This window comes from Xenopus laevis, chromosome 7S (assembly GCF_017654675.1).
Source record: "Xenopus laevis strain J_2021 chromosome 7S, Xenopus_laevis_v10.1, whole genome shotgun sequence".
NCBI lineage: Eukaryota > Metazoa > Chordata > Amphibia > Anura > Pipidae > Xenopus > Xenopus laevis.
In genome coordinates, this window is record NC_054384.1 from 36,555,308 (window position 1) to 36,582,917 (window position 27,610).

The 27,610-nt window shown below is 36.6% G+C and overlaps 1 protein-coding gene across 1 annotated transcript in view; it reads left to right on the forward strand.

Moving 5' to 3' along the window:
* Positions 1–26,829, forward strand: part of mttp.2.S (microsomal triglyceride transfer protein, gene 2 S homeolog) — a 40,754-nt gene extending 13,925 nt beyond the window's left edge. The window contains exons 5-18 of the mRNA XM_018239482.2: positions 327–443; positions 4,626–4,765; positions 5,609–5,756; positions 7,778–7,935; positions 9,664–9,832; positions 10,970–11,077; positions 11,967–12,179; positions 13,571–13,785; positions 14,710–14,807; positions 16,160–16,281; positions 16,975–17,202; positions 20,549–20,673; positions 22,112–22,282; positions 26,501–26,829. Coding sequence (XP_018094971.1) covers positions 327–443; positions 4,626–4,765; positions 5,609–5,756; positions 7,778–7,935; positions 9,664–9,832; positions 10,970–11,077; positions 11,967–12,179; positions 13,571–13,785; positions 14,710–14,807; positions 16,160–16,281; positions 16,975–17,202; positions 20,549–20,673; positions 22,112–22,282; positions 26,501–26,654 — 2,166 coding nt within the window. The 3' untranslated portion in view covers positions 26,655–26,829. The remainder of the gene's footprint in view (positions 1–326; positions 444–4,625; positions 4,766–5,608; positions 5,757–7,777; positions 7,936–9,663; positions 9,833–10,969; positions 11,078–11,966; positions 12,180–13,570; positions 13,786–14,709; positions 14,808–16,159; positions 16,282–16,974; positions 17,203–20,548; positions 20,674–22,111; positions 22,283–26,500) is intronic.
* The last annotated feature ends 781 nt before the right edge of the window (positions 26,830–27,610 follow it).

A 27,610-nucleotide genomic window follows, 5' to 3' on the forward strand; every position in this document is an offset into this window, starting at 1 on the left:
AGTAAATGTTACATGTTTATTAATCTTTTGCAGCTCCCAAAGTACCTTTAGATTAATGAGGAATAGGGAGATCTGCATTTTATCACCCCATTGATTTTATCGCTCCAAGGGAGGAGGACAAAACACTTAAAAAATCCTCTTCCTCATTACACCATCAGCAAAACTGCAATGTTTTCTGTCAAATTTGTAGTAATTTGTATTGTTCTATTCTTTTCCCTCTGAGCCATAAAACAGTGGTGTGGTAATACATTGCAAATGTATTGCCATTTACCCTTAAGTAAATAATAATAATTAAACTAATTGGCTGCTTTCAACTACATTTTTAGGAAGATGTTTCAGGGGCATGTTCAGTTACTTACCAGATATCTGAAGGCTCCATCAAGAAGACAAAAGATCTGAGCAGCTGCACAGCAACACCCTTTGGCTTTCAGACTAATAACAGTGTAAGTACAAGTGTTTATACCTTGTATACAGAATTAAGTACATCACCTCTAAAGTGTCTCTTTATCACCATATTTTTTGACCCATGAGTGCCTTGCTTTACATGATATACATGATATTCTATATACTTGTCTACTCTTTGTTTGGGGCACTTTTTTACAATAAAATGCATAGAAAAGGTGTTTCTCCCCCCAGATTATCCTTCAACCACTTTTCCATGTATAGTTCAGCATTTTTTCCCTCAGTTCCTTCTGGAAGACCCAAAATCTGCAAGTTTTTTTAATCTGACTTGCTACCGGATTAACTAGATCTTCCAAATCACTGATTCTTCTGTTTCATGCACTTTGCTTTTCAATGTATTTACATCTTGTCTTGTCAATGACACCTCTGTATGAATCTGCTCAACCTCTGCTGTTAACGTAAGTTCACTATTTGCAAGATTTATATAACCCAGCAAATCTTCCTTTAGAGAGGTATTAAGCATTCACAGTAAATTCGTCCAGTTGTATCTTACTGCCCAGGGAAAGCATAGTAGTTGTTTTTGTCACTGTGTATCTTTCTGAGGCATTTAGCAGTAAAGGCAATCCTTGTTAGTGAGTTACATAGAATAGTGTCCTATTGATCCACCATGCTCAACAATTCCTCTGTAACCTCTGTGGCCTTCTAAGGGCTCTTACAGAAGAGCGTTTTTACCTGCGCTCCCCTGCGTTCCGTTTTTCTGCGTTCAGCCGCAGGGGAGCGCAGGAATAGACGCATTACATTTTTTCCAATGGGGCTGTACTCACACAGGAATGCAGGAAAAATGCAGCATGTTGCGTCTCAACCTTCATTTGGCGCCTACACGCGCCTGTGTGAGTACAGCCCCATTGGAAAAAATGTAATGCGTCTATTCCTGCGCTCCCCTGCGGCTGAACGCAGAAAAACGGAACGCAGGGGAGCGCAGGTAAAAACACTCGTCTGTAAGAGCCCTTACACTCTTCTTTTTAATCAGGTGAAGCATTAATTGAAGATTTATTCATAGCCATATCTGAGTGCACTTTAGACTTCCACACCAGATGCCTTTATCAATATCTTCACAATAGCCATTGTTTTGGCCTTGCCCACAGATTTACTGGCCATACTGGCCTTAGGAGGCATTGTGAAGGGGGTAAGAGAAGAAAAAGAAAAACAAAAGCATGCAAAAATAGAAGAAAAAAAATCCTAAAGTGCAAAAAACTGATGAAAATGAAAAAACAAAAAACAATTACTGTATATAAAATCCAGGCATATACCAGTGTATTCAGAGTCTATCAGCCTGTGAATATGCAATATCTCAGAGTCACTGCAGGATCCCCGAGTTTTTACACTTTATAAATCTCAAACTTATTGAGTTTTAGAGAATAAAAAGTGCTTTCTTTGTTGACCTGTCCTCTTCTGACACAAGTGATGACTGATGATAGCAGATTCTTATAAAATACACTACATGGAGTAAAAGGGAACACGTTTTTTGAGCACTAGCGGGGTTATAGGCAGCATAATGGCTTACACAGATCACCAGTGGCCAAATTAACAACAGGTGAAACAAGTCAAGCCTACTTGCAATTACATGGAAAGCAAAAGGAGTGAACCAGGACCTTAGCTGTCTGATCGCATAGCAAAGCGGAAAGGCAAACACCAGGCACCTGGTTCAACTCCAAGCAGGTTGTTACAATGTTTGGCCATTTCAGTTCCAGTCCTGGGGTGCACTGTCAAGTATCAAATCACTGATATGGGCATGGGACATGAAGTAACACAGCTAAATATGATGGTTGCCAACCCCACCGAACTTCATTTGGCCACCATGTAAGGGGGCATCTTCATTTCAATAATTATATTTGACATTCAATCACTGCAGTGCAGTTGCACATTAAGAATCAGGCGCAGAGATCAGTTGCACCCAGAACAACAAAATTTTAAAATATTTCTGTACAACTGCATCTAATTTGAATTTGAAGTGCATGCACTCTGCTATTTTAAAAAATTGGATGCAGCAACAATGTTGCTAGAATTCTGTAGGAAAAAACACTGCATTGTGTGAAAACAACATGGCAAGTGAATGTGTCCTTATATTTTCAGAAATCTACATTAGACAACCTTGCCATTGGCACCATACATAGTAATTTGCAAACACAGGTTTTTTTTTCCACATGGCTTAAAAGAAGTATCTGGTTATAGGAATGCATGGGAGTAAAATTGAAATGTTAGAATTATTATTTGATTTTTTTGTATTTGATTTCATACAGTAACAAAAGGGGTTACAATTAACATGAAACACACAAAACAATATGCAGTTTCACGGCTATTGCTCGTCATATAACCAGCTGTGCATCTTTGCATAATAAATTGAGAAGAAGAGGACATCTGTTGTAACCTACTGTTCTATTTGTTATCATGACCGAGAACATATTTTTGTTCAGGCAGCAAGCCAGTCAATGTGATCCTTCATTTTGGTAATTGCTCTTCTTAGTTTTCTTCTACTTCTACTTCTACTTATATCATCTGGCTTGCAGAATGGGTTGAGATCGAGAATATAAGTATATGTAACTATTTCCCCACCACCACTGCAGTATACAAAGTTAGACTATTTGGAAATTGCAATTTCTTTGACAAACTCTGTTTTGGGCATCTGGGGTCTTGAAATTGTAGGACTGTGTGATCCCAGAAGCCCTTCCATTATAGACAATTCAAAATGTAATTGCCCTACCCTGGTTTTAGTTTCTCTTTTGTCATAGTTGGTGGTCTTTTTTTCATTTGCTTGCTATTTAAATTTCCTTGGTTTCATCTGTAAGGTCAGGGTGAGGAGACTGCTGAAATCTTCACCTGTCAGAGATCACCTGACCAGAAATAATGCAACTCTAACAGTAATCAGAAAAAGTATGGAAGCAAAAGAGAAAATTACGTATCGTTTGTTTGTGCATTATGAATTGCAGGATCCCAGGGGGTGGCCCATATTTCTTAAAATGGCCATTTTCTATTGAGGATTACCCAATGGCACAAAAAGTATATTTTTATGAAATGGTTTATTTATATGAAGCAGGATTTCACATATGAGCTCTTTATGCAATATATTTTTATAGACTCCCAACATTGTTCAGGGGTATAGTTCACCTTTAAGGGCCATTAGCTTAAATATGAATCCTAGAAATATGAATGCATATCCCACTTAAAAACAATACAAAAATGAAAAGTCAAAATAATCAGCATCTAACAAGCAACACAATAATTGTCTGTTTTAACCTCTTTGTTTAATCTCTTTGTTTGCAATTTTAAAATGTGTTATTGATTTCATTTTAATATGTTTACTAAACTGTGTACTGTCCATTTATCAAATCTTTACAGACAGATCAATGTCTTTAAGAGTGTGTGCATATTCTTCAAATCTTAATAGCTCTTCCTGATTCATATAATAATATTGGGGGAAAAAAGGATGAACAAGCATAATTATTTCAAAAGTGAAAATAAAGTTCAATGCTGTTCACCTTAGGGAAAAAACACCGTTTTGTATGTACACTAAATACTCTCAAGTAGTTGTGATCTAGTATTTCTTTTAAATATATCCACTATACAGTATATCCATTTTTTGACTGGTCTATAATATTGTTTTTTAGGGTCAGAGATGTCTCCATCACATGATGATATTATAAATTAGCTGCAACGTTTTTTAAAGGAGAAGGAAAGGTTAAAACTAAGTAAACCTTAGCAGAAAGGTCCATCTAAATATACCAGTAAACCCCCAAAGTAGTGCTGCTCTCTGTCCCCTGTCAAAAGAAACACAGCATTTCTTTCCTTCTATTGTGTACTCATGGGCTTCTGTATCAGACTTCCTGCCTTCAGCTTAAACCTCATTGCCCTGGGCAAGAGCATGCTCAGTTTGCTCCTCTTCCTCCCCCTCCCCTCCCCTCCCTTCTCTGCTGTAATCTGAGCCCAGAGCAGAGAGTGACTCATGCAGGAAGTGATGTCACACCATGTTAATACTGCAGCTCCTATCCTAAACAAACAGAGAGTTTCTAGAGCTTTTTACTCAGATATGGTAAAACATTCTACAGAATAAATATAGCATTCGAGCTTGCACTATTGCAGCTAATCTATTGGCAATAAAATGCCTCCGTAACTTTCCTTCTCCTTTAACTAGGATCTGTCTTTAAATGAATTTTCTTTTTTTTAAGGTTTTTGGAGTTTCTTTAAATTCCACCAGCAACAGTGAGTTGTCTCATATTGGAGGTATAATACAGACGGCAGTTTCAGAAGAAAGTCATATAGTCTATCTGCGTGTGACATCTTTACTTGGTTCTGAGGTTGCTTCAAGGTGAATTTAACACTTGTGATGTCCCAGATTTTAAACAGAAACCATTTACCTTTGTATTTATTGTGATACAGATGTACAGGTATGGGACCTGTTATCCAGAATGCTCGGGACCTGGGGTTTTCCGGATAACAGATCTTTCTACAGAGCTTATCTGCTATCTGCTGTGTAACTTGAGCCTTTTCTCCTTTGAATGGCTGCCCCCATTGCTACACAGCAGCTTATTTATAAAAACAAAAGTGTTTCTGAAGCAAACATTCCAGTTTTACCAGTATAAGGCAACACTACAATATACTGTATTTTTATTACTTTAAAACACTTTAATTTTGTTACTGTTCCTTTAAGGTAACTAAGTAAATTTTTTATTAGTTATGTTATAGAATGGCTAATTCTATATAACTTTTCAATTGGCCTTTATTTGTTCTTTTTTTGAATTACTTGCCTTCTTCTTCCGACTCTTTCCCACTTTCAAATGGGGGTCACTGACCGCATTTGACAACAAATTCTCTGTAAGGCTACAAATGTATTCTATTGCAACGTGTATTTTTCTATTCAGGCCTCTCCTATTTATATTCTAGACTCATTTATTATTTAAATCAATGCATGGTTGCTAGGGCAATTTGAACCCAAGCAACCAGATTGCTGAAATTACAAACTAGAGAGCTGCTGAATAAAAAGCTAAATAACTCAAAAACCATGAATAATAAAAAAATATGACTATCTACTTTGTACTGAAAGTTAATTTAAAGGTAAACAACCATTTTAAGAAAATTATATATCTGTGTTAAACTGATTATAATACAGTAGTTATTATGTTAGGCAGTAAGTTATTTCTGATTTAAACAGGCAGCACATGGAACTAACGTCTTCTAATCCTGGACCAGCTGAGATTCACGAGGACAGTGTTCAAAAGATACTAGAGTTACTGCCTGAAAAATATCAGAAAATAGAGATTGCTAGCCATCCTCAAAGACGAAATGAAGGGAGTCATTTGGTATGTTTGTAATATCTTTTCATCTTCATAGTCCCAAAATTCTATATTCACTATACATTTTTTCTTATCTGTTGATATCCTCCACCCTTTTAACGATTGTGTTGTCACTCCTAGGTGTGGATTTTCTCCATAACTCATGTCTTTTCCATAATTTTGACTCCAGTCCTGACCCCTGATATATACTTCTTACCCCTATAAATAGCCCCTCCCACTGTGATTTTAAACTAATACCAAACCCTAATTCACCTCTCCCCATTTACATCCTTCCTCCTTTAACCCCTTGTGTCTCCAACTCTCTTAACAGGCTTCTCCCAAACTACACCACTCATAATTCTTGTATTAAACTTATCCAGTTCCCTACTTTCCAACGCTGTTAAGACCCTGTCGTTTCCCAGTTCCTGGCTCACTCCCCACAGACATTCTTTATTGTACCACCACAGCTGCTGTCATTCAGCAAATACAGCAATACACTCGAAACAGGCACCCCGGCAGCAATAACAACACAAGATTTTCCTTTATTTATTTTTTGAGGTAACCAGCATACACAGAATTTCAACAGGCTGCTGGAGTTCCCACTTAAAGTTTATTACTAAATAATTGGAGATTGGAAACTACACACATGCTGTTCTATCTTTTTTTTGTGTGTGCCCTTTCTCTTTTGACTTGCTGCACTGAATATTTATATTTAATTATACCAATTATATGAATCTAATTTTCTGCTTAATATTTTCTCTGCACAATAAATCGAGAATGTCCTCTTTAATAAAGGAAGGTTAGATAAGGAAACCTTCTTCCATCAATGCAATAAAAATATAAAAATTATATATAAATAAAATAGGAATGTATAAAACTTTTCCAGAACTTATTCATAAACCTTAGATATATTGAAGTGTTCTTGGCAATCTTCATGATTTCTTAGAAATTTGAGCTCTGTTAGAACACAAAGTAGTCTTATATGAGTAAATCTTGAATCTGTAGCTTTCACATTTAAGGCATTTTAAATGGCTTTTATTTTGATATAATATACAACTCATATAACTGCACAACTGATATAACAAAATATGTTAAGACTATTTTACTATACAGGTATGGGATCCATTATCTGGAAACTCGTTATCCACAAAGCTCCGAATTATGGGAAGTCTGTCTTTCAAAGACTTAGCAATGAATTGATTTTGAATGATTTCCTTTTTCTCTATAGTAATTAAAATTAGCCTTGTACTTGATCCCAACTAAGATATAAGAATCTTTTTCGGATACAGAAAAATCCAATTTGGTTGAATTAACATTTAAACTATTTTTTAGTAGACTTGATGTATGGAGATCCAAATTACGAAAGGATCCCTTATCTGGAAAACCCGAGGTCCCAAGCATTCTGGATAATAGATCCCATATAACTATTGCTGTTTAGAGCTTCAGTTTATAATACAATACAGTTGTACATACAATATTCTTGGTAATTATACATTATTTGATTTTCTCTTGCAACCCTTATAGTATTCAAGGGGTGGTTGACTTTTAGGTTAACTTTTAGTATGTTCTAGAATGGCCAATTCTCAGCAACTCAATTGGTTTTCATTTTTTTATTGTTTTTAAATTATTTGTAATGTGAATTTAAGTATAATGTGAATTTTCAAACCTTTTCTCTATTTTATATACAGTACGTAAACCTTCTGATAAAGGTCTCCGTGTCATAGTTCAGAGAATAATTTTGAGAAACTTTTTTGTAATAAGCATGGTAATTGTTTGTGAATATGATAAATAGCACCACATTTATATTATTTATATAACCGAACCAGTCAATGGGCTTCATAACTTCTTCTGTTGAATATCATTTTAAATTAATCCAGCCCACTACCGTAGTTTATGCAATAATATTCCACTATTTAAAAAACAAAAAGAAATGTTAACCATCCATGGAAAGCCTTACATTTATACAATTATCTTAGTAACATGCCATTGTCCTATGCTTATGTTTCAATGCTATGTTGCTTTTATATTATCTTTTTTTTTCATTCTAGCTTAAAAACTATTTAAAAGACTCTCAAAAAAAGCAGACTAAACTGGACATTTCTAGAGTATCAACAACCAAACTCTTTAATGCTATGGTGAAGATGTTCCGTCATGCAAAAAAAAGGGACATTCTTCAACTCTTACAAAAGGCTTCTGGTGAATTGGTGTAAGTTAACTTTGGCTTCTGTTCTGTTCTTAGGTAAATTCCAATAACTGCCATGGTACTTCAGCTCTAGGGATTCTTCTCTTAAAATAAAAATTGCAAATGTTGCCAGATTTGCTCTTCTAGGTTACTTCGGGCTCTGAGTCACGAACACTGAAAGATGGAAGTGCAGAGTGAATACAGGTACGGGATCCGTTATCCAGAAAGCTCCAAATTACCGAATGGATGTTTCCCATAGACTCCATTTTATAAATAATTCTAATTAAAAAAAAAAATTACCGTATATACTCGAGTATAAGCCGTCCCGAGTATTAGCCGAGGTACCTAATTTTACCTCCAAAAACTGGGAAAGCTTATTGACTCGAGTATAAGCCTAGGGTGAGAAATGCAGCATGCTTCTGGTAAGTTACAATCAAAAAAATGAGGGGTTCTGCTCCCATTGGAGGTTCCGGCGTCTCGTTTTTGGATGCCGGCGACCATTCTTGGACGCCGGCGAATATTCTTGGAGACTATTCTTGGACGCCGGCGACTATTCTTGGATGCCGGCGAATATTCTTGGAGACTATTCTTGGACGCCGGCGACTATTCTTAGGCTCCGGCGACTATTCTTAGACGCCGGCGACCGTTTTTGCGCTTGACCCGAGTATAAGCCGAGGTAGAGCTTTTCAGCATATTTTGGGGGCTGAAAAACTCGGCTTATATACGGTAATTCCTTTTTTTCTGTGATAATAAAACAGTATCTTGTACTTGATCCAAACTAAGATATAATTAATCCTTATTGGAAGCAAAACCAGAAAAAAAAGTTTATTCAATGTTTACATCATTTTCTAATAGACTTAGGGGGTTATTTATCAAAGTCCAGATTTATCTCAATATTTTATGCTACATAATCCGCTCTGGTTTTTTACGCTTATTTATTATTACATTTTCCCTAAAATTTTCTTTGAGGCAAAAAATCAGATTTTCACGATTTTTTCTGATCTTTTATTTGATTTTCACAATTTTTTTTCAGATTTTTTACCCGAAAACTCAGATTTTTGCCCAAATTGCACAAAACCCAGCGCAAAAAATCATTGGGACTTCTCTCATTGACTTATATGCAACCTTGACATTCTGACTTTTCCATCCTCAGGGTTTATATAAATCCCGAAAAATGAGTGATTTTTTTAAAATTCAGATTTTATAAAAAAAAATCACAAATTTTTCATGATTTTTACATTCGGAGCTTAGTAAATAACCCCCTTAAAGGATGAAGATCCAAATTACGGAAAGATCCATTATCTGGTAAACCCCAGGCTCTAAGCATTCTGGATGACAGGTCTAAGCATTCTGGGGGACATGGCCCATCTGGATCAGATATTGTTCATAGAAGAGTTCACAGCTTGTAGTTCACTGACCTATGAACAGCTAGCATGGCATCTAGAGAACTTCCAGCTGTGCGGGGCTTAATTATTTGGTGAGGTGTCCATAAAAAGGAGATTTTTTGACGAACTGACACATTGATCAAAGTGTTAAATGCTTTTAGAAATGTTTCAGTGCTTTAAACTCCTTCATGAGTGTGGACAGTGGACAGAAAAATACTAAACTGCTGGAAATCCCTTTTTATTCAGCAGTTTGATGTTTTGCCTCTTGTCAGCTTTGCAGTATCCAGACAGAATAGCTTTGTTCTTTACTTACATCTATGAAATGAAATATGTATTTAATGTAATGCTCGTTTATCATTTTTTTTAGCCCTTTTTACATTGATGCTGCTGTGGGAGCACAATCATCCGCTTCTTTAGCAGCCCTTTCTGAGTTCTTGGATTTCAGTAAAAAGAAGCAGGTCAGCTTGCATGAGAAATTTCTCTATTCAGCAGCATTTGTACCTCATCCATCAAAAGAACTGCTCAACCTTGTTTTAGTGAGTACAAGATTCTATTGTGTAGGTGTTTTTATTCTTTTTTTTAATGCAAATTTGTTAATAAATGCAGCACAAATCAGCATAAACCCGGTATGTACTGCAATCCTGAAAATGTTTAATGAGCCTTGATGGTTTTAATGTATAAATCTTTTTTGTTTTATCACTTTTTTGTTCAATAGTTCAGTTGCCAAGCTCAGAGATTGTGCATATAATATCTCAGCCCTCATACACAAAGGGGTTGCGTGCTTTCTATCTCCCTGCTATGTTTTCTGTTGTAAAAATCTTTGATTAAGTAAGTAAGCATAATAAGTATAATTTACCAGTAATTCATCTTTTAGTTAAGTTTTTCTTTCCTTATTTGCCTTCCAGTTTTACGTCTTTGCAGTTCCCAAATTGAAAATGCTTTATGGTTGTTGCGGTCACTGACCCAAGCAACCAAAAGTTATTAAATTGACTATTTGCTATGTATCATTGACCCCTAGTAACCAGATAACTGCTGAAAGTGGAGTGCTGCGGCACAAAGTGTTAAATAATTACAAAACGTCAAAAAATAAAAGAGGAAGCCAAGTCACACATTTAAAAAAAAAAAAAATTAGATGAACTACCTCTTTAAAAAGTATACAGCACCTTCTTATTAAATCAGTGAGTGCCTTTTCCCATTATACATATTTAATTAGCTAGGGTGAAGAGTGCATATATGCCAGTAATTTGTTTCTATGGCGTTTACTGTGTTATATGCCAGACACTGGAGGTACTTGATCTTTCCCATGATTCCAAAAACAAACTCAGCTGGTACATATTATTTCATGAGTAAACATTTAAAGATATGCAATTGACATGTAGTCATTATGTGTTATCCTTTTTATTCAATAATATCTAAAGTACGAGGGAACTATTTTCTCACAGAAAATGCTCACCTTATACCCATACTGGTGTTTGCTCAATAGGGTTAATTTTGTTTTAAGCTTTACTGATTAATGCAGCAGTTAATACAAGCTGTATGACTACTTTGACACATACTGTATATAGATCAAATATGGAGACAGCATATGCTTGCCAAACAGCTAATACAAGCATTTTTCCTTTAAAATTGAATGTTATTGTTTTCTATTTCATTTTTTTCCCCTATGTTTCTAGGAGAAACTAAAGGGTAAAGTTTCTGACCCAGTGATTATGGAGACTGGTATTGTAATCAGCGGCGCTATCGTTGGCAAAATGTGCAAGATGAAGCTTTGTGAATTAAAGGTATGCTTTATTAGTATACATAAATGTGTAAAATGTGAACCTAGTGACCTTGGACCAACCATTTTTTACAAGTGTTTAAAGGAAAAATATGTGTTTAATTAGTTCTGGCAATTTGGTGCAGTTTAGCTGCATCTTCATTTTCTATCCCCGAAATACTATGGGGCATATTCACTAAAGGGCGAAGTGACTAACGCTGGCGAAAATAGTTGAAATTTTTTCTAAGTCCCAAAAACCGCTGGCATCTTTTCCTTTTTTAAGGGTGATAGGCTGAAAAAAATCATAATTTTTTTTGGGGGGCACCTTCCTTCCCCCTTAGATTTCCTAACATATGGCACCTAAACTATACAATGGGCACATGTATAGGGCAAAATAACAACTCTATTTTATTTTAGCTTTCCCAGGCTTGTGTAGTTGCCCGCCTTGCCTTTTATATTTGTTTTGTCATAAAAGTCTTGCCTGTCTTGTCAGTTCCCCATTATTTGCCACTGGTCCTTACAACTAGTTTGTGATCAACTTGGACATGTCAGGTGAGACACCTATATTTTACTTTTTCTATTATTAGCCCTGGAGTTCTCCCTTTGATTTTTTTTATTTTATTTAACAGAGTTATTCTGTTGGATAGAAGGTCAAACACGTCACCTTAATGGTGTCATTTACCTTTTAAAAATGGACATTTTCTATAGCATGTGGATAACAGTTTGGGTTAATCAAGGCAAAAACAGTGGCAGACAAAATACTGTTATCTGCTTTATTCTAGTAAATAATGGCAAATATGCTACCTAAAGCACATGTAGTCGTGACAGTCTTCTGTGTCTCTGTATAAATCAACTCAAAAGTATTGATGCCCTTTATAATAATCTTTCATAAATGTTATGTCCATTCATTCCAGGATGTTGAAATTGCAAAAGCCACACTTGTAGAAGGTTTGCATGAGGCAGAGGAGGAATCGGAGATAAACATTTATCTTGTAGCTTTGAAAAATGCCCAGCTTCCAGAAACCATACCACTTTTACTTCAGTATACACAAGAAAATGGCGGAGCTGTGTCCAGGAAAGCATTAGCTGCTTTACAAAGCTTCCCAACAGAAATAATATCTACAAAGGTAAAATATATTGAGGATGGCGTATCTACAACTTCTATAGGTTGTTCTGTTTTGGCCGGTAGGTTTGAGATTGTTACATGTTCACAGAATTGATTCTTATTCTGATTGAACCAATTGGTGGCAAGTAAGCATGTCTTGAATGTGCAGCATACATAGATCCAGTACTTTTTTTGATCTGTTTACAGAGAATGAAGTATCAGCCATGAAAATTTGTAGGCACATGATACAGAGTTTGAGCTATTATCTGGTATCATAACTGTTAAGAAGGCCTGTGCCATATTTTCCTATTTTCATTTCTCAAATATCTTTCCATATAAATAATATAAATAATTTCTGGATTAATTTTCTGTAAAGTAATTAAAAAACATAGTTGAACAGGTTTACAGTGGCCAAAATGACAACCTTGAAAGTCATTATGGCATTGCTATTTATGATGTTTTTTTCTTTCTACCCAAAAACCCATGGGAGATAAAGTCCTGTAAAGTTGAGCTTTATAAGTTTTCCAAAAATACTCACTTTAGCAAAGATTTGTGGTTAAGTACTTTATAGTAAAAATACATACAGTACACTTAGAATTTTTCTGAATATGCACACGTAGTTTCAAAAAAATATATGGTTTTGTGAGGTTATCTTACTATTAGGGATGTTTAGAAACAAACCACACCTGAATTTTGCTTTTAAGCGAGAGGTTTTAGTCATGAAATCAAAATGCACTTTCTCATTATTTTAGTAAAACCACTTTGACCAAATGCCCATCCACATTTTTACCTTATTTATCAATATATTAACTCGAAAAAATCTGGTGGGGGGAAAAAACTCACTAAAATCATGAAAAACTCCAAATTATGATTTTTCAGATTTGACGCCTGAAAACTTTTTCGGATTATCAGAATAATTTTGGCCTTTCACTATGTGATGTGATATTAGTTTACTAAGAAGTCTCCTTGCTTTTACATTCTGTAATTATATCTGCTACAATGCAATATATTTGAATTCAGTATAATAACATACTGTATAATACTTTTACAAAATATAGTCTGTGAAGGCATATTTTACCATGTGTTCTGAATTTGCAATCTAACATATGCTTGGCTTTTAGAGGGCTGGTTTAAAATGTTATATAAATAGGGCCACTGCTTCATTGACCACATAAGATGTATATATTCTTGAAATTGTACTTTTTCTTCAGTCTGAAACCAGTGAATGTACTTCATCTATAATAACACTTTCGGGCCGCACATCACTACTCTACCCTTCAAAAAGAAAATGTATTTTAACAAAAAGTATTTTAATAATCACAATGTACTGGCGCTAAACACTAGTCATGTTTCACTGTGGTTCTTAAGATTTTTCACTTCCCAAAACTGAAAGAATTTTAATTGTTATTGTAGGAGGTGAAGAGCACTTTAAAAAGGATTTTACATCAAACTTACCAAGAGTATGATAAGGCAAGTCGACTGATTGCAGCAGAGATATTGTTGGTAATGGACCATTCGCAGATGGACCTCATCAATATGATATTGGTTCTAGAAAATATGAATACTGAGGCTTCTAAGTTACTGCTTTCTAAAATACAGAGTGGACAACAAATAAAAAATAAATCATGGTAAATTGTGTGTGTATGCTAATACTAGGTTCTGTGTTTTTACTGTGTTTGTGAAGCCCTTGAGCTCTGTCAACCATATTAAGAATAGAACCAATGTAGTCGATAATTTGCTTAAGGAAAATCACTTTTTCTGATAGTGTATCTACATAAGATTGGTAACAGAACTGAGACAGGGACTTAGAATCCTGCTCTGGACTGGAGTAAGCAGCTCCTTCTCCAGCAATCAAAAACTATCCATTATTTTAAAATGATGTGAAAGCAGAACATGAATATTGCTGGGAAGAGCAATTTTCATCCAGATATTCATTGAGTAGGCCCATTGGAGTGCCCCATACACATGCAGATAAGCTGAAGACTTAGTGGTAGATTTATCAAAGAGTGAAGTTAGAGAACACCACAGTCCGCCGAGTGAAATACCGTCTCTCTCCATTCACTTCTATGGGACTTTTAAAGGCGTATTTATCAAAGGGTGATAGTGAAAGTTCACCATTTGATAAACACGCCTTTAAAAAATCCCATAGAAATGAATGGAGAGAGGCGGTATTTCACTCTGCGGACTGTGGAGTTCTCTAACATCACTCATAAGTAAATCAACCCCTCAGACTGAATCAGCAGCTAAAATCTGTCCATGTATGGCCACCTGTTGGACAGAGTCAGCAGATTATCTGTCCATTTATGGGGGATTCAGTAACCTGAATATTCCTGAGTATAGAAAGTGCATAAACAGTTAGGGTTATTGACAATATTGGTCTTCAAAAATTTCTTTAAGCCAAGCCTGATAATGGTAGTATTTCAGGGGCACTTAAAAATAAAAAAGTAAATTGCAAAAGTGCGCAGTGGGGAATTCTAAAAAAGTTTAGATCCTCTTTTTTGTATTCCTAATAATATGCACCATCATCATTTTTCTTTTAATTTCTTTTATAGCAATACAGAGAAGACACTGCTGAAAGACAAATATCTGTATAATTACAACAAATTAGCACAATCAGGGAGATCCACATTCTTTTCTGGACCATTAACAGGTAATGGAAAATGGGGATTGCTTTAACAATACTATTCAATGGGAAAGTACTTTAGGGCGTTTTGTTTTGTACCATGTTGGTACATAGTGTAGGTGTCTAGGTTCTAAAACTAGGATATACACAGGCTAATAACAGAGAAATATATATACTTCCAGCAAAAAGGTGGCTGCAGAGCTGTGAAGGAGCAACTTCTGCTGGTTCCCAGAGTTATATAAATACATACTGATTAAATGACAGCAAAAATATGATACAACTCTAAACTCACCCTGCTATATCACCATCAGATTCTCCATCCAACTCTTGTCTGGAATAAGGCCTTCTCTCCTTATTGTTAGGCCTCTCTTCAAGCTATTGCATAGTTGTTAGAATTGAGTGGCATTTGTTAGAGAACCTTCATGTTGAATGCAGTAATATGATGAAGAAATACAGGGAAAGTGCTACCAGAATAACTTCAAAGAGAGGTTTTGGTGGGAGATGGCATTTACAGGTACAAAATGCCCCCCACTCAATTTGGTTGTGAAATAGACAATCATTTCATTGTTCAAGATTTAACAAGGCTTTGCTTCTGAACTCCCTTGCATCAATGCACAGTTTGCTTTAAATCCAGCTCAGTGTGCTTCTTGCAAGGATCAAGTGTGAATTGTATTTAATTACATGTAGTTTTGCACTTGCAATGAAGGAGGTCATGTGCAGACCGAACGTTACATCTGGGGGTGTATTTTGGCGTGGCACTGGTGAATATTTTGTTGGTGAAAACAAGAATCTTTAATTGAATCCTGTGCATGAGAGGCAGCTAGTGTAGGGACTGGCAGTGAGGGGAAACATTTGTGAAGTGGGAGGAGTGATGTCCTAGACAAAATGTTAGCATTTTTGTTTTCAGTTTGAGATTGAGTTTTTTTTTAAAAAAAGTTTTTTGAAAAGTTTGTAGATGCATTGAAAATGATGACTAGAATACAAATTCAATTGATTGAGTTTTTTGATATTCAGATATTTGAATACATTTTATTAAAGTTTTGTAAAATGTGGTTTATTTTGATTAGAAAAAAAATTAGAAATTAGAAAATTAAATAGTTTTTGTAGCATGGAAGGAAAATTAAGTACCAAGAAGAAATTCCATGCAGACACAAGTAGAATATACAAACTTTTTGCAGATACTTCATTATTTGTAATAGTTCATGTGGTATTTAGTTAATGTGGTCTGAGAGTAAAACAGTAAGAATTGTAGGAGTGGTTGCACTTGTCTTCCTCTGATTTATATATACTGTATATTCATGGCAGTGCCACATGATGAAAATGTTAATTTGCTTCTTTAAATTTCTGAAACAGCAATTTAAGTTTCATTGGTATTTTAGCTACAAAAGATGTGTCATCCACCTATGGACTAGATCTTTTGTTCACTGAATCCGGGTTACTGAAGCAGAGCATTTCAGATATTACATTATTTGGCCACAACAACCATCTCAAGGCAATGCAGGTATGTTTTTTTTATATGTAACTATTTTAAATACAAGGCACAGTTCAAAACAACATACAATAATGTCCATTCTAAACTGCTTCTTTCCCAGGCTGTGTTTTCTTCAAAATAATAATCACAGGGTTTTAGTGATAGTAATAAGAATTTGGTACCCAATTTAAAATATATCAATTGCTTCATTACTGCTAACTGGAAATAAATAGCACAGTGCTCTATTATTGAATTTGAGGCATCCCAAAATCTTATAAGATGTTACCACTATTATAATGCTGGCTCTTTTTCATTCACAAGTTACACCACAGACTTTTTCAAAGCAATAACATACTTAGAATACACACCATATAAGCAAATGGTAGTGGGAAATCTTAGACACCACCACTTGTTTATATATAGTGTAGTCACACAATGTTTTTACTTTGAGAAAGGCTGTTGTGTCAGCCTCCAAAAATCAACCTTCAATTTATCCATCAAAAGTCTTGTTAGTGCGGATCATTTCTGACCTTATGTTTACTACTACACTTGGTGGACTCCACCCAGGCTTGATTCACCTTTTTATGTGAGTGCCAGTATCTGAACTAGGGGCTTGAAAAATTCAATTCCTGCATCCTGCATTTTAACTACTTACATTCGCCGACTCTAGTAAATGAAAATAATTTGTTGTCATGCTTGCATTTATGTGCCATCTATTTAAAGGTTTCACTCGAAGCTGAAGGCCTTGAGTCTCTAATTGGGGATGGAGCCGAAGATAATGATGAAGACAAGGATGCAACAGTTGGGATGTCAGCTGTGTTGTTTGATGTGCAACTACGACCAGTAGTTTTTTTCCAAGGTTATATGGATTTGGTGTCCAAAGTATTTTCAAGCAGCGGAGAGCCAATGAGTGTGGTCAAAGGAAATGTTCTGCTTATTGACTATCTCCAGGTAAGGCCATCTCCACCTTTTCTGTGTTGTAAATGTAAGGTTTCAGTTCATTAGTCCTGTTTAACAGAGAATTTTTCATCCAAATGTTATCTCTACTTATGTATTAAATTAGTCTTATTTGTACAGTGTCGGACTGGGACACCAGGGGCCCACCCTAAAACCTTAGAGCAGGGGGCCACCAAAGAACCATAGATCAGGCGCCCACTCTCAGTACTATTATTATTTTTCTCGTCACTAAACCTCTATTCTCCTAGTCTCTATTCTTTACATACATACTTTACATCTATTATTCCTTATACTTAACCTCTTTGTTCTCAAAGAAATAGGAAATTGCCATGAAATAGGCCAAATCTTTAGCAGCTCAAGGGCCCCCTGACACCTGGGCCCACCAGGAGTTTTCCTGGTATCCCAGTGGGCCAGTCCGACACTGTATATGTGAATTGGACTGTATAGATCAGCTTCTGACCCTTACTGAAGCATTTCACACTACATTTGTCAAAGCAACTTGTCCCAGCAATAAAACTACTTTTAAGTTGCAAACAGAAATCAAATTTCTTTGAATTGCTATAGGCAACTGGACCGGTACAGTTCAGCATCTATGTTAGTAAATTTCCCCATCTATATATGTCATAAGTCTGATATACTGATCAAGTACTGATATGGGATCGAGAAGCCCGGTACAGGCATGGGATCCTTTATCTGAAAACCTGTTATCCAGAAAGCTCTGAATTACATGGCAGCCATCTCCCATAGACAAATAATTCTGATTTGTAAATGTTTCCTTTTTCTCTATAATAAACAGTGCCTTGTACTTGATTCCAGCTAAGATATAATTAATCCTTACTGGAGACAAATCAATATTATTGGGCTTATTTAATGGTTAAATGATTTTTAGCGAGAGTTGAAGATTCAAATCATGGAAAGATCCCTTAGTCAGAAAACCCAAGGTCCTGAACATTCTGGTTAACAGGTCCCATACCTGTATTAAGAAAATCTCATTTACTGAAGCACACAATTTTCAATTTCTAAAAGATTTGTTTTTTCTCTCTAAAATAATAGAGTGCATTCTATGTAAAGGAACAGTTCAGTGTAAAATAAAAAATAGGTAAATAAATTGGCTGTGCAGAATAAAAATATGTTTCTAATAAAGGTAACCAAAAATATAATCTATAAATGCTGGAGTGACTGGATGTCTACCATAACAGAATAGAACATATTTTCCTGCTTTCAGTTCTCTAAATCTTAGTTAATCATAATTGAAAGGGGGCCACATGGGACATAACTGTTTAGTGAGTTTGCAATTGATCCTTAGCATGAAGCACGGATTCAAAAGCAAACAGTTATAACCCATGTGCCCTCCCTCAAGTCACTGATTGGTTACTGACTGGTAACCAATCAGAAGACACCAAGAGAGATGCAAAACAGGTAGTGTTCTGGCTATTATGTTAGATATCCAGTCACTCCAGCATTTCTGCATTACATTTTTGCTCTATATTGAACTATATTGAAATAAACCCAGTATTTATTTTTACCCTAAACAATTCCTTGAATACTATCTAAATGAGAATACATATATGTTGCTTACAAAACCATCCTAAGTATATTATTTTATGCCTTAAGGCAGTGGTTGCAGACTTTTTCAGCTTAATGGAAAAGGAAAGGCAATTTACAATTGGGGTGCCAAAAATCAGGCACCCCCAAGTGATTATTTTTACTTACCTAACACCCTGGGCCGATGGTCTTAGCAGAAAACTTCGGAGTGATCCCCTTCCTGCTTCTTCAGTTTCCAAATTTCCCGGAGCAGCGCATGCAAAGTAGAATGAAATAAACAGCTTTTTGGTTAAAGTTGGGCTTTTTAATCTACTGAGCATGCACAATCGTGAGAAGACCGAAGAAGCAGGAAGAGGATCGCTCCATGGTGCTCACTGGAAGAACCCCAAGCCGGTGCAGTTTTCTGCTGATAGGAGCACAGGCCCAGGGTGCTTAGCTTTTGGCGCACCAAAGTGTAAATTGCCTTTCCTTCTCCTTTATACCCTCTTTCAGTTAAAGGAATGCCCTTCTTGAGGGTATCCTCTAGCTTATAATAAGGTTACAGATATATGAAAACATTGGTTTATCAGTTATTTAGCCATGTTGTAAGAATATTAAGATACCAAATATCATTTCTTTGGCCATCAGGCTGGATTTACAGGAGTATTTAGTATGAGCACCCTTAAAAGTGTTCCAGGTCCCACTCAGTGGGGCTAACCCTTTGGGAAACCACTGACTTAGTGGGACATTCACAAGATCCGTTGTTGCACCAGCGTCCGCTTCGCTGCACTTCGCCACACTTCGCCAGGCGTATTTTCGCCAGCGCTATGCAAATTCACTAAAATCCGAAGTTGCCCTCAGGGGAAGCGTAAGGTTGCAAAGTTGTGCTGGCGTTAATTCGCCAAGCAAAGTGAAGTTATGCTAGCGATGCTTAATTTGCATACGGCCTGGAAAACCTTCAAAAGAGCAAATAAAATTTTTATTTTGCCCTACACATGTGCCCACTGTATAGTTAAGTTGCCATGAGTTAGGAAATGTAGGGGGGAAGGAGGGTAGCCCCAAAAAAAATTTAGATCTTTTTCAGCCTATCACCCATAAAAAATGAAAAAACGCCAGCGTTTTTTGGGACTTAGAAAAATGTTTTACTTTTTTTTGAAGCAATCCCAATCTACTCTATTGCACTTCGCCTGGTCTGAGGTGGCGAAGGAAGTCTGGGGTAAAAGGTAGCGTTCAGAATAATTTGCACGTTAGTGACTTTGCGTAGTTACGTCCGTTGCGCAAATTCGCCAGGCGTAAGGGTGCGAAGTAACACTAGCGAATTTACGCCAGCGTCCGTTAGTGAATCGGCAAATTAACGAAAATGCGCTACGCTGGTGTATTCACACTAGCGTTAGGCGCTTTGACGTTTAGTGAATTTGCCCCTTAAAGTATGGTCCTCCACATTATGGAAAAACCCATATCTGAAAAATCACAAGTTTCAGGCATTCTTGGTAATAGACTCCTTATCTGTATCACAAAGCAACATTATGTTCTGAAAATATTGTTAAGAACATCAATCTTTTGTGAACATGAGTTCTTAAGTACTGGGTGGTTTAGTGCAAGATCATATTAAATTGAAGTGATTTTGAGGAATAAAAGCAGTTTATTTGTAAATGTATAACAAGGCAGCTCGTGTCCAGATAATTAATTCTGCTCCCACAAAAATGTTATTAACCTTGTTTCAACATATGAGCTTTATAGCACAAATACTAATATAACAGCCTGTTTAAAAGGGGTTGAATTCCCCAACTAAATGATTCAATTCTCTACTTTTCAGAGGTTGCCAATGCAGTCTGGGCTGCAGGCCATTGTCGAATATCAGGGTGGGCTTGGCTTAGAGGTCTCAGCAAACATTGATGTCAGCATCTGGGAACAGGAATCCAAAACAAACATCAACACAAAGTATGATATAAACTGCTACTAATGTCTAGTAATTCAAGGTCAGAATTGTAGGGCAAAGACCATTCCAATGTCACTTCATGGTTTAGTTAACAAATACTTGTACTTGCCTCTACCAGAGTATTTTCTACTAAAGCCTGAAATCTAAATCTTTTCTTCCTTTATGGAAACAAAAAGCTAGGTTAAATGACAATATTAAATAGGAGAGCAATAGGTGGAATGCCTATTGTAATTTACAATGCAAAGCATAGTTATGGATTTACTGTTATCCTTCAGGATATACAGTATTTCAGGTTATGCCATTTTTGGTCACCACAAGGGGGCGATGGTATTCTCATTAGTCAGGGAGTGCTGTCAATGAAACCGTGATCTGCTGTAAAAGTTCATTTTAAAAAGCACTTCATTTTGACTGATTAAATCTAGTAGCTATCAGTACCATTACAATACTACAAATTTTAATATTTCCCAATAAAACATAAAAGGATGTTCTCCTACAGAAGCTGTTAATATATTTTCAGTACTACATACCTCCCAACATTTTTGAAACAAAGAGGGATTAAAAGATATGCCGTGCATGAGCACAGCGACATATTTTTGACCATGCCCATTTTTATGGCCACACTCCTAATTACCATGTCCAGGTTATTAAAGTTTGTGGTTTTTATGTGTTACTACAGTTTTGCTAATGAAGGTGAATTTACCTTTAAGCTGTAAATCAGTTTCCCCAAGAGACCTTCTTATCTAAAACTGTTACAAAAGTATTTTAAGTATCTATTTTGGGCTCCTTGCCAAAAGCCAATTAAGTTAGAAACTTTGTATCTTTTTCTGGCTGTTCAGTGCAGGAGATAAAAGATAAAGTCAGGACATTTCAGTATAAATGCAGGACTGCGGGTTGAGCTGTCAAAAGCGGGACTGTCCCACTCAAAACGGAACAGTTGGGAGGTATGGTACTAGATATGCAAAAAGGATTCTGAATATTCAGGAATTGATAGGAAACAATTCACTTCAGTTTCCCAGGGCCGGATTTACATAGTGGGCGCCCCTAGGCCAACTGCCGTTCGTTGCCCCTGTCCCCTCCCCTTTATTCATGCAAATTTTATCATCAATGTGGATTGGCGCATAGGAAATTTAGAAAATGATTGTATCTCCAGCGCATTCCGAGTGTTTTTGAACCAATGTGGGTGTGGTTGGGCAGCATGCTGCCCCCCTAAAATCCTGCCGCCCTAGGCCCGAGCCTAGGTGGCCTTTCCACAAATCTGGGCCTGCTGCTCCCAGTGTATTATAATATCCTAACTTAAGGTAGGCTAAGGGGGAGGGGGACACTACAATGTTCAATAAATGCCCCATTTATTTTATGATGGCACCTTCCCTTTGTAAGCCATATTGTATGATATAATGCCAGTAAAGAAGACTTTTAAGGTTTGCTGCTTTTTATTCCCAGGGCTTCCCTTGTCTTTGAATTTACAACAGAGTTGGATACCTCTTTTTTCCAAGCTGATATCAAGGCTCAGGTTGATGCAGAGACTGCAGTTGACTTTGACTCCGTTATGAAATTTTCAGCTTTCCCTATGCTCATGTGCCTTGAGCTACGTCAGAACCACACACCTTACAGGTAATGGATAAAACAATTGAAACAGATTATCTTGCTTTCTGTATGCTTGCAAATGATGAAAGGATTAACATTAACTATTTTTCTCTGGTAATGAATGTTCAGTTTTGCATATACTCACTCACTCAATATGCATTTCAATTCTTCCCTACTTATGACTAGGCTAACATGAGCAAGTCAAATAGAATTAGCCATGGTTTGTAGATTTTATGGTACAATTGAACAGTTGATGCTGGGAGGTCAGCAGGATACTAGGATCTATTGTACTGTGTGCATAGTATTTTAATATATATATATATATATATATATATATATATATATATATATATATATATATATATATATATATATATATATATATATATATATAACGAAAAAAGAACCGCACTCACAGGGCTTTATGAAGGTGCAAAATCAAAAATTGATGTTTATTTCGACGTTTCGGCTATTCACTTAAGCCGTCATCAGGCTTCCTGATGACGGCTTAAGTGAATAGCCGAAACGTCGAAATAAACATCAATTTTTGATTTTGCACCTTCATAAAGCCCTGTGAGTGCGGTTCTTTTTTCGTTATACATGTTTTGCTATAACCAGCACCTAGGCATTAACGTTTGTTTTGAGTGCACCAGCATTTGGACTGTATATATATATATATATATATATATATATATATATATATATATATATATATATATATTTTATATATATATATTTTTTTTTAAGGGCTTGAGTAACCCACGGCACAATCACAACTCATAAGAGGGTAGTCTCTTTCTGGCAGTTTATTTTCACTTCCAGCAAAACAAGATAAACAGTTCAAAATAAATTCCTTGCCACTTAATGGGCTTCTAACTAATACAGGTTAGTTTTCCTAACTAACCAGGAGTAGGCCTACCGCTTGTCTCCCCAAACAAATGAAAAGGAAGTACAATAAAAGTTCCAACCTTGTAGTGATTCAAATATCTCTCTCTCTCTGTGCTGACACAAACAGCTTCCCTGTGTCTTTTCCCTCAGACTGAAGCTCAACACTCTGGCTTGAGCTGCCATTTTAATTATCCACCTGAGATGCCTCAGGACAACTCAAAACAACCGGGCTGAACTAGCAGTCCCGGAACCACTCTGTTAGGAACCTGGGAGATATATAAGCTTCGTCCTTGACTTTACTGGGTATCCTAGTAGTGACCTCACCAAAATATATATATATATATGTGTGTGTGTGTGTGTGTGTATGGCCACTTACAGCAGTCTTAATACTTAATCAAAGAAGCAATTTAGCCCTTCTGACTAGTTCTAATACAGTTTTCCCTTAGTGGGTAACACATTACATTAGTACAATTCCTGCTGCCTTTTCAAATAACTGAAGCATTATCCCTCTGCTAACACTTACATTCTTCGTTTGGGATAAGGTCAAATCCCAAAAAGTAGTTTATTTCCCGCGCAGCCCATATAACAGGGAATCCTTTATTCTAACGATGTCACAACCTCAATGCCTTTTAGTAGTAGTCCGGCGTATATAACATTTTATGGCCTTATTGCTCTGAATCCTGTGGGAATATTTACAGAGAATGCAACCACCCACACTTAAATAGTTTAACAGCACCAACAAGCTCACTTTATTATACAGTCTCTAGGATTGCATCTTCATCATTCAAGGAAACAATTTGCTGTCAGATTATACCATGTATCTCAGCACATTAACCTTAAGTTATACCCAGAGACAGAGGACTAGGAACCAGAAAATGTTTACGTTAAAGAGATACTGACATCCGAAAATAACCTTTTTTATTATCATAACATTGTCTTTGAATGCTATTTAGAAATGCCATAAAAGTATTTGCCTGATGCTTTTACATTCCCTTTCTTATCCCCATGTTCCTGTATGAGGGGGCTGCCATCAGGGGCGATCCTGCCTAATTTGCCGCCCGAGGCGGCCTTTGTTTTTGGGTCGGGGGGTCCACGTCGCTAGTGCAGAAATTCGGCTCTTAGTTACCAGGAGCGGCATTTTTGGAAACCAGGGGGGCGCTGCCGCCTGAGGCGAGTGCCTCAACTCGCGTCATTGGCTGAGCGCCCCTGGCTGCCATATTTGTGCAGCAGGAGTCCGTTAGCATTAGAAACTCTAACTGACAGGCTGAGAAGGGACAGTCAGGTTGGCAAAACAGTGAGGTTTTAACTTCAAGTAACAATTACTTACAAAAGCAGAACTATCAGCGAAAAACAATCAACATGGCCTATAGGTAACTTTTAATGTAGATTAATATTTTCAGGGGGGGACAGCTAAAATAACAGGCTTCCTGATGACGGCTTAAGTGAATAGCCGAAACGTCGAAATAAACATCAATTTTTGATTTTGCACCTTCATAAAGCCCTGTGAGTGCGGTTCTTTTTTCGTTATACATGTTTTGCTATAACCAGCACCTAGGCATTAACGTTTGTTTTGAGTGCACCAGCATTTGGACTGTATATATATATATATATATATATATATATATATATATATATATATATATATTTTATATATATATATTTTTTTTTTAAGGGCTTGAGTAACCCACGGCACAATCACAACTCATAAGAGGGTAGTCTCTTTCTGGCAGTTTATTTTCACTTCCAGCAAAACAAGATAAACAGTTCAAAATAAATTCCTTGCCACTTAATGGGCTTCTAACTAATACAGGTTAGTTTTCCTAACTAACCAGGAGTAGGCCTACCGCTTGTCTCCCCAAACAAATGAAAAGGAAGTACAATAAAAGTTCCAACCTTGTAGTGATTCAAATATCTCTCTCTCTCTGTGCTGACACAAACAGCTTCCCTGTGTCTTTTCCCTCAGACTGAAGCTCAACACTCTGGCTTGAGCTGCCATTTTAATTATCCACCTGAGATGCCTCAGGACAACTCAAAACAACCGGGCTGAACTAGCAGTCCCGGAACCACTCTGTTAGGAACCTGGGAGATATATAAGCTTCGTCCTTGACTTTACTGGGTATCCTAGTAGTGACCTCACCAAAATATATATATATATATGTGTGTGTGTGTGTGTGTGTATGGCCACTTACAGCAGTCTTAATACTTAATCAAAGAAGCAATTTAGCCCTTCTGACTAGTTCTAATACAGTTTTCCCTTAGTGGGTAACACATTACATTAGTACAATTCCTGCTGCCTTTTCAAATAACTGAAGCATTATCCCTCTGCTAACACTTACATTCTTCGTTTGGGATAAGGTCAAATCCCAAAAAGTAGTTTATTTCCCGCGCAGCCCATATAACAGGGAATCCTTTATTCTAACGATGTCACAACCTCAATGCCTTTTAGTAGTAGTCCGGCGTATATAACATTTTATGGCCTTATTGCTCTGAATCCTGTGGGAATATTTACAGAGAATGCAACCACCCACACTTAAATAGTTTAACAGCACCAACAAGCTCACTTTATTATACAGTCTCTAGGATTGCATCTTCATCATTCAAGGAAACAATTTGCTGTCAGATTATACCATGTATCTCAGCACATTAACCTTAAGTTATACCCAGAGACAGAGGACTAGGAACCAGAAAATGTTTACGTTAAAGAGATACTGACATCCGAAAATAACCTTTTTTATTATCATAACATTGTCTTTGAATGCTATTTAGAAATGCCATAAAAGTATTTGCCTGATGCTTTTACATTCCCTTTCTTATCCCCATGTTCCTGTATGAGGGGGCTGCCATCAGGGGCGATCCTGCCTAATTTGCCGCCCGAGGCGGCCTTTGTTTTTGGGTCGGGGGGTCCACGTCGCTAGTGCAGAAATTCGGCTCTTAGTTACCAGGAGCGGCATTTTTGGAAACCAGGGGGGCGCTGCCGCCTGAGGCGAGTGCCTCAACTCGCGTCATTGGCTGAGCGCCCCTGGCTGCCATATTTGTGCAGCAGGAGTCCGTTAGCATTAGAAACTCTAACTGACAGGCTGAGAAGGGACAGTCAGGTTGGCAAAACAGTGAGGTTTTAACTTCAAGTAACAATTACTTACAAAAGCAGAACTATCAGCGAAAAACAATCAACATGGCCTATAGGTAACTTTTAATGTAGATTAATATTTTCAGGGGGGGACAGCTAAAATAACAGCTTGTGGCTTTATTGGTAGCAAAAAATTTTTCCAGTTTTTTATGGAAAAACTTTCTGTAATATTTCCACATGGATGGAACAATATTGCTGTCCTTTTAAGTGAGTTTGTTTTTGCCCTTCAGAGAGACCTACATCGTGTCAGAATCACTTCCAGAGAAGAGCATGACATACACAGTACGAAAAGGACGTAAAGCTACACTCTGGGGGAGAGATTTTCCTTTTCACAACTCCAACTCAGAAATGTGTAGGAGCTTACTGACAGCTGATGAACAATAGCCCCATTATCAAATTCCCTGGCACAAGGGTCACACAGCTATCTGCCTTATTCTTACTTTTGTGCAGCCGATGTGTAACACCAGAGATGAACATTGCACATTCCTGCATACATTGATTTTGTCATTCAAAAAGGTTCCCCCATGGAAAAGAGCAATAAAACAGATCCTTCTGTAAATCCATTGTCTTTTACTATTTCTCTTCCCAACACAGTAGCAGCAACACTGAAGACAACCCATGTTTGTGTCAGGTTTTTTTTTCAATGTGCATCAATGTTGATGCTGCTTTTGACAAAAATAATAAAAATAACCAGTATTTTTTTGTATGTATTTAGCCGATTACTTAATTACTCAGAATACATTTATGTATCATTGCCAATCATGTCCCACTTTACTTTTATTTGCTTTTTTTTAATAATCTATAATAATATTGTATTAAGTTTCTATAAAATTTCATTGGGATCTATAGTATGGGCATAATATTACATATTGATTTTATCATAGACACTGGTATGCATAGTTCCTTTCAAATATGTCATTCAAAGACACTCTTTATAATATGGCAAGTCTTCCTTTTACTTAAAGAGAAAGTATACGCTCTTTTTGACATCAGTTCATTGTAGAAAAGGTGCATAAACAGTGTCTGAATGTCCAAATAGAAATACAAATGTATTATTTTACACAAATATAGCGGATTCCACTGATTAATGGAAACCATGTAAACACCAAAGAGTTATTTCACAAGACTTCTTATGCTGACAATTTAAAGGAAAACGAAACCCTAAAAATGAATATGGTTGAAAATGCTATATTTTACGTACTGAGCTCTCGTACCAGCCAAAAGTTTCAGCATTTCAATAGCAGCAATGATCCAGGACTTCAAACTTGTCACAGAGGGTCATCATCTTGGAAAGTGTTTGTGACACTCACATGTTCAGTGGGCTCTGAGCAGCTGTTGAT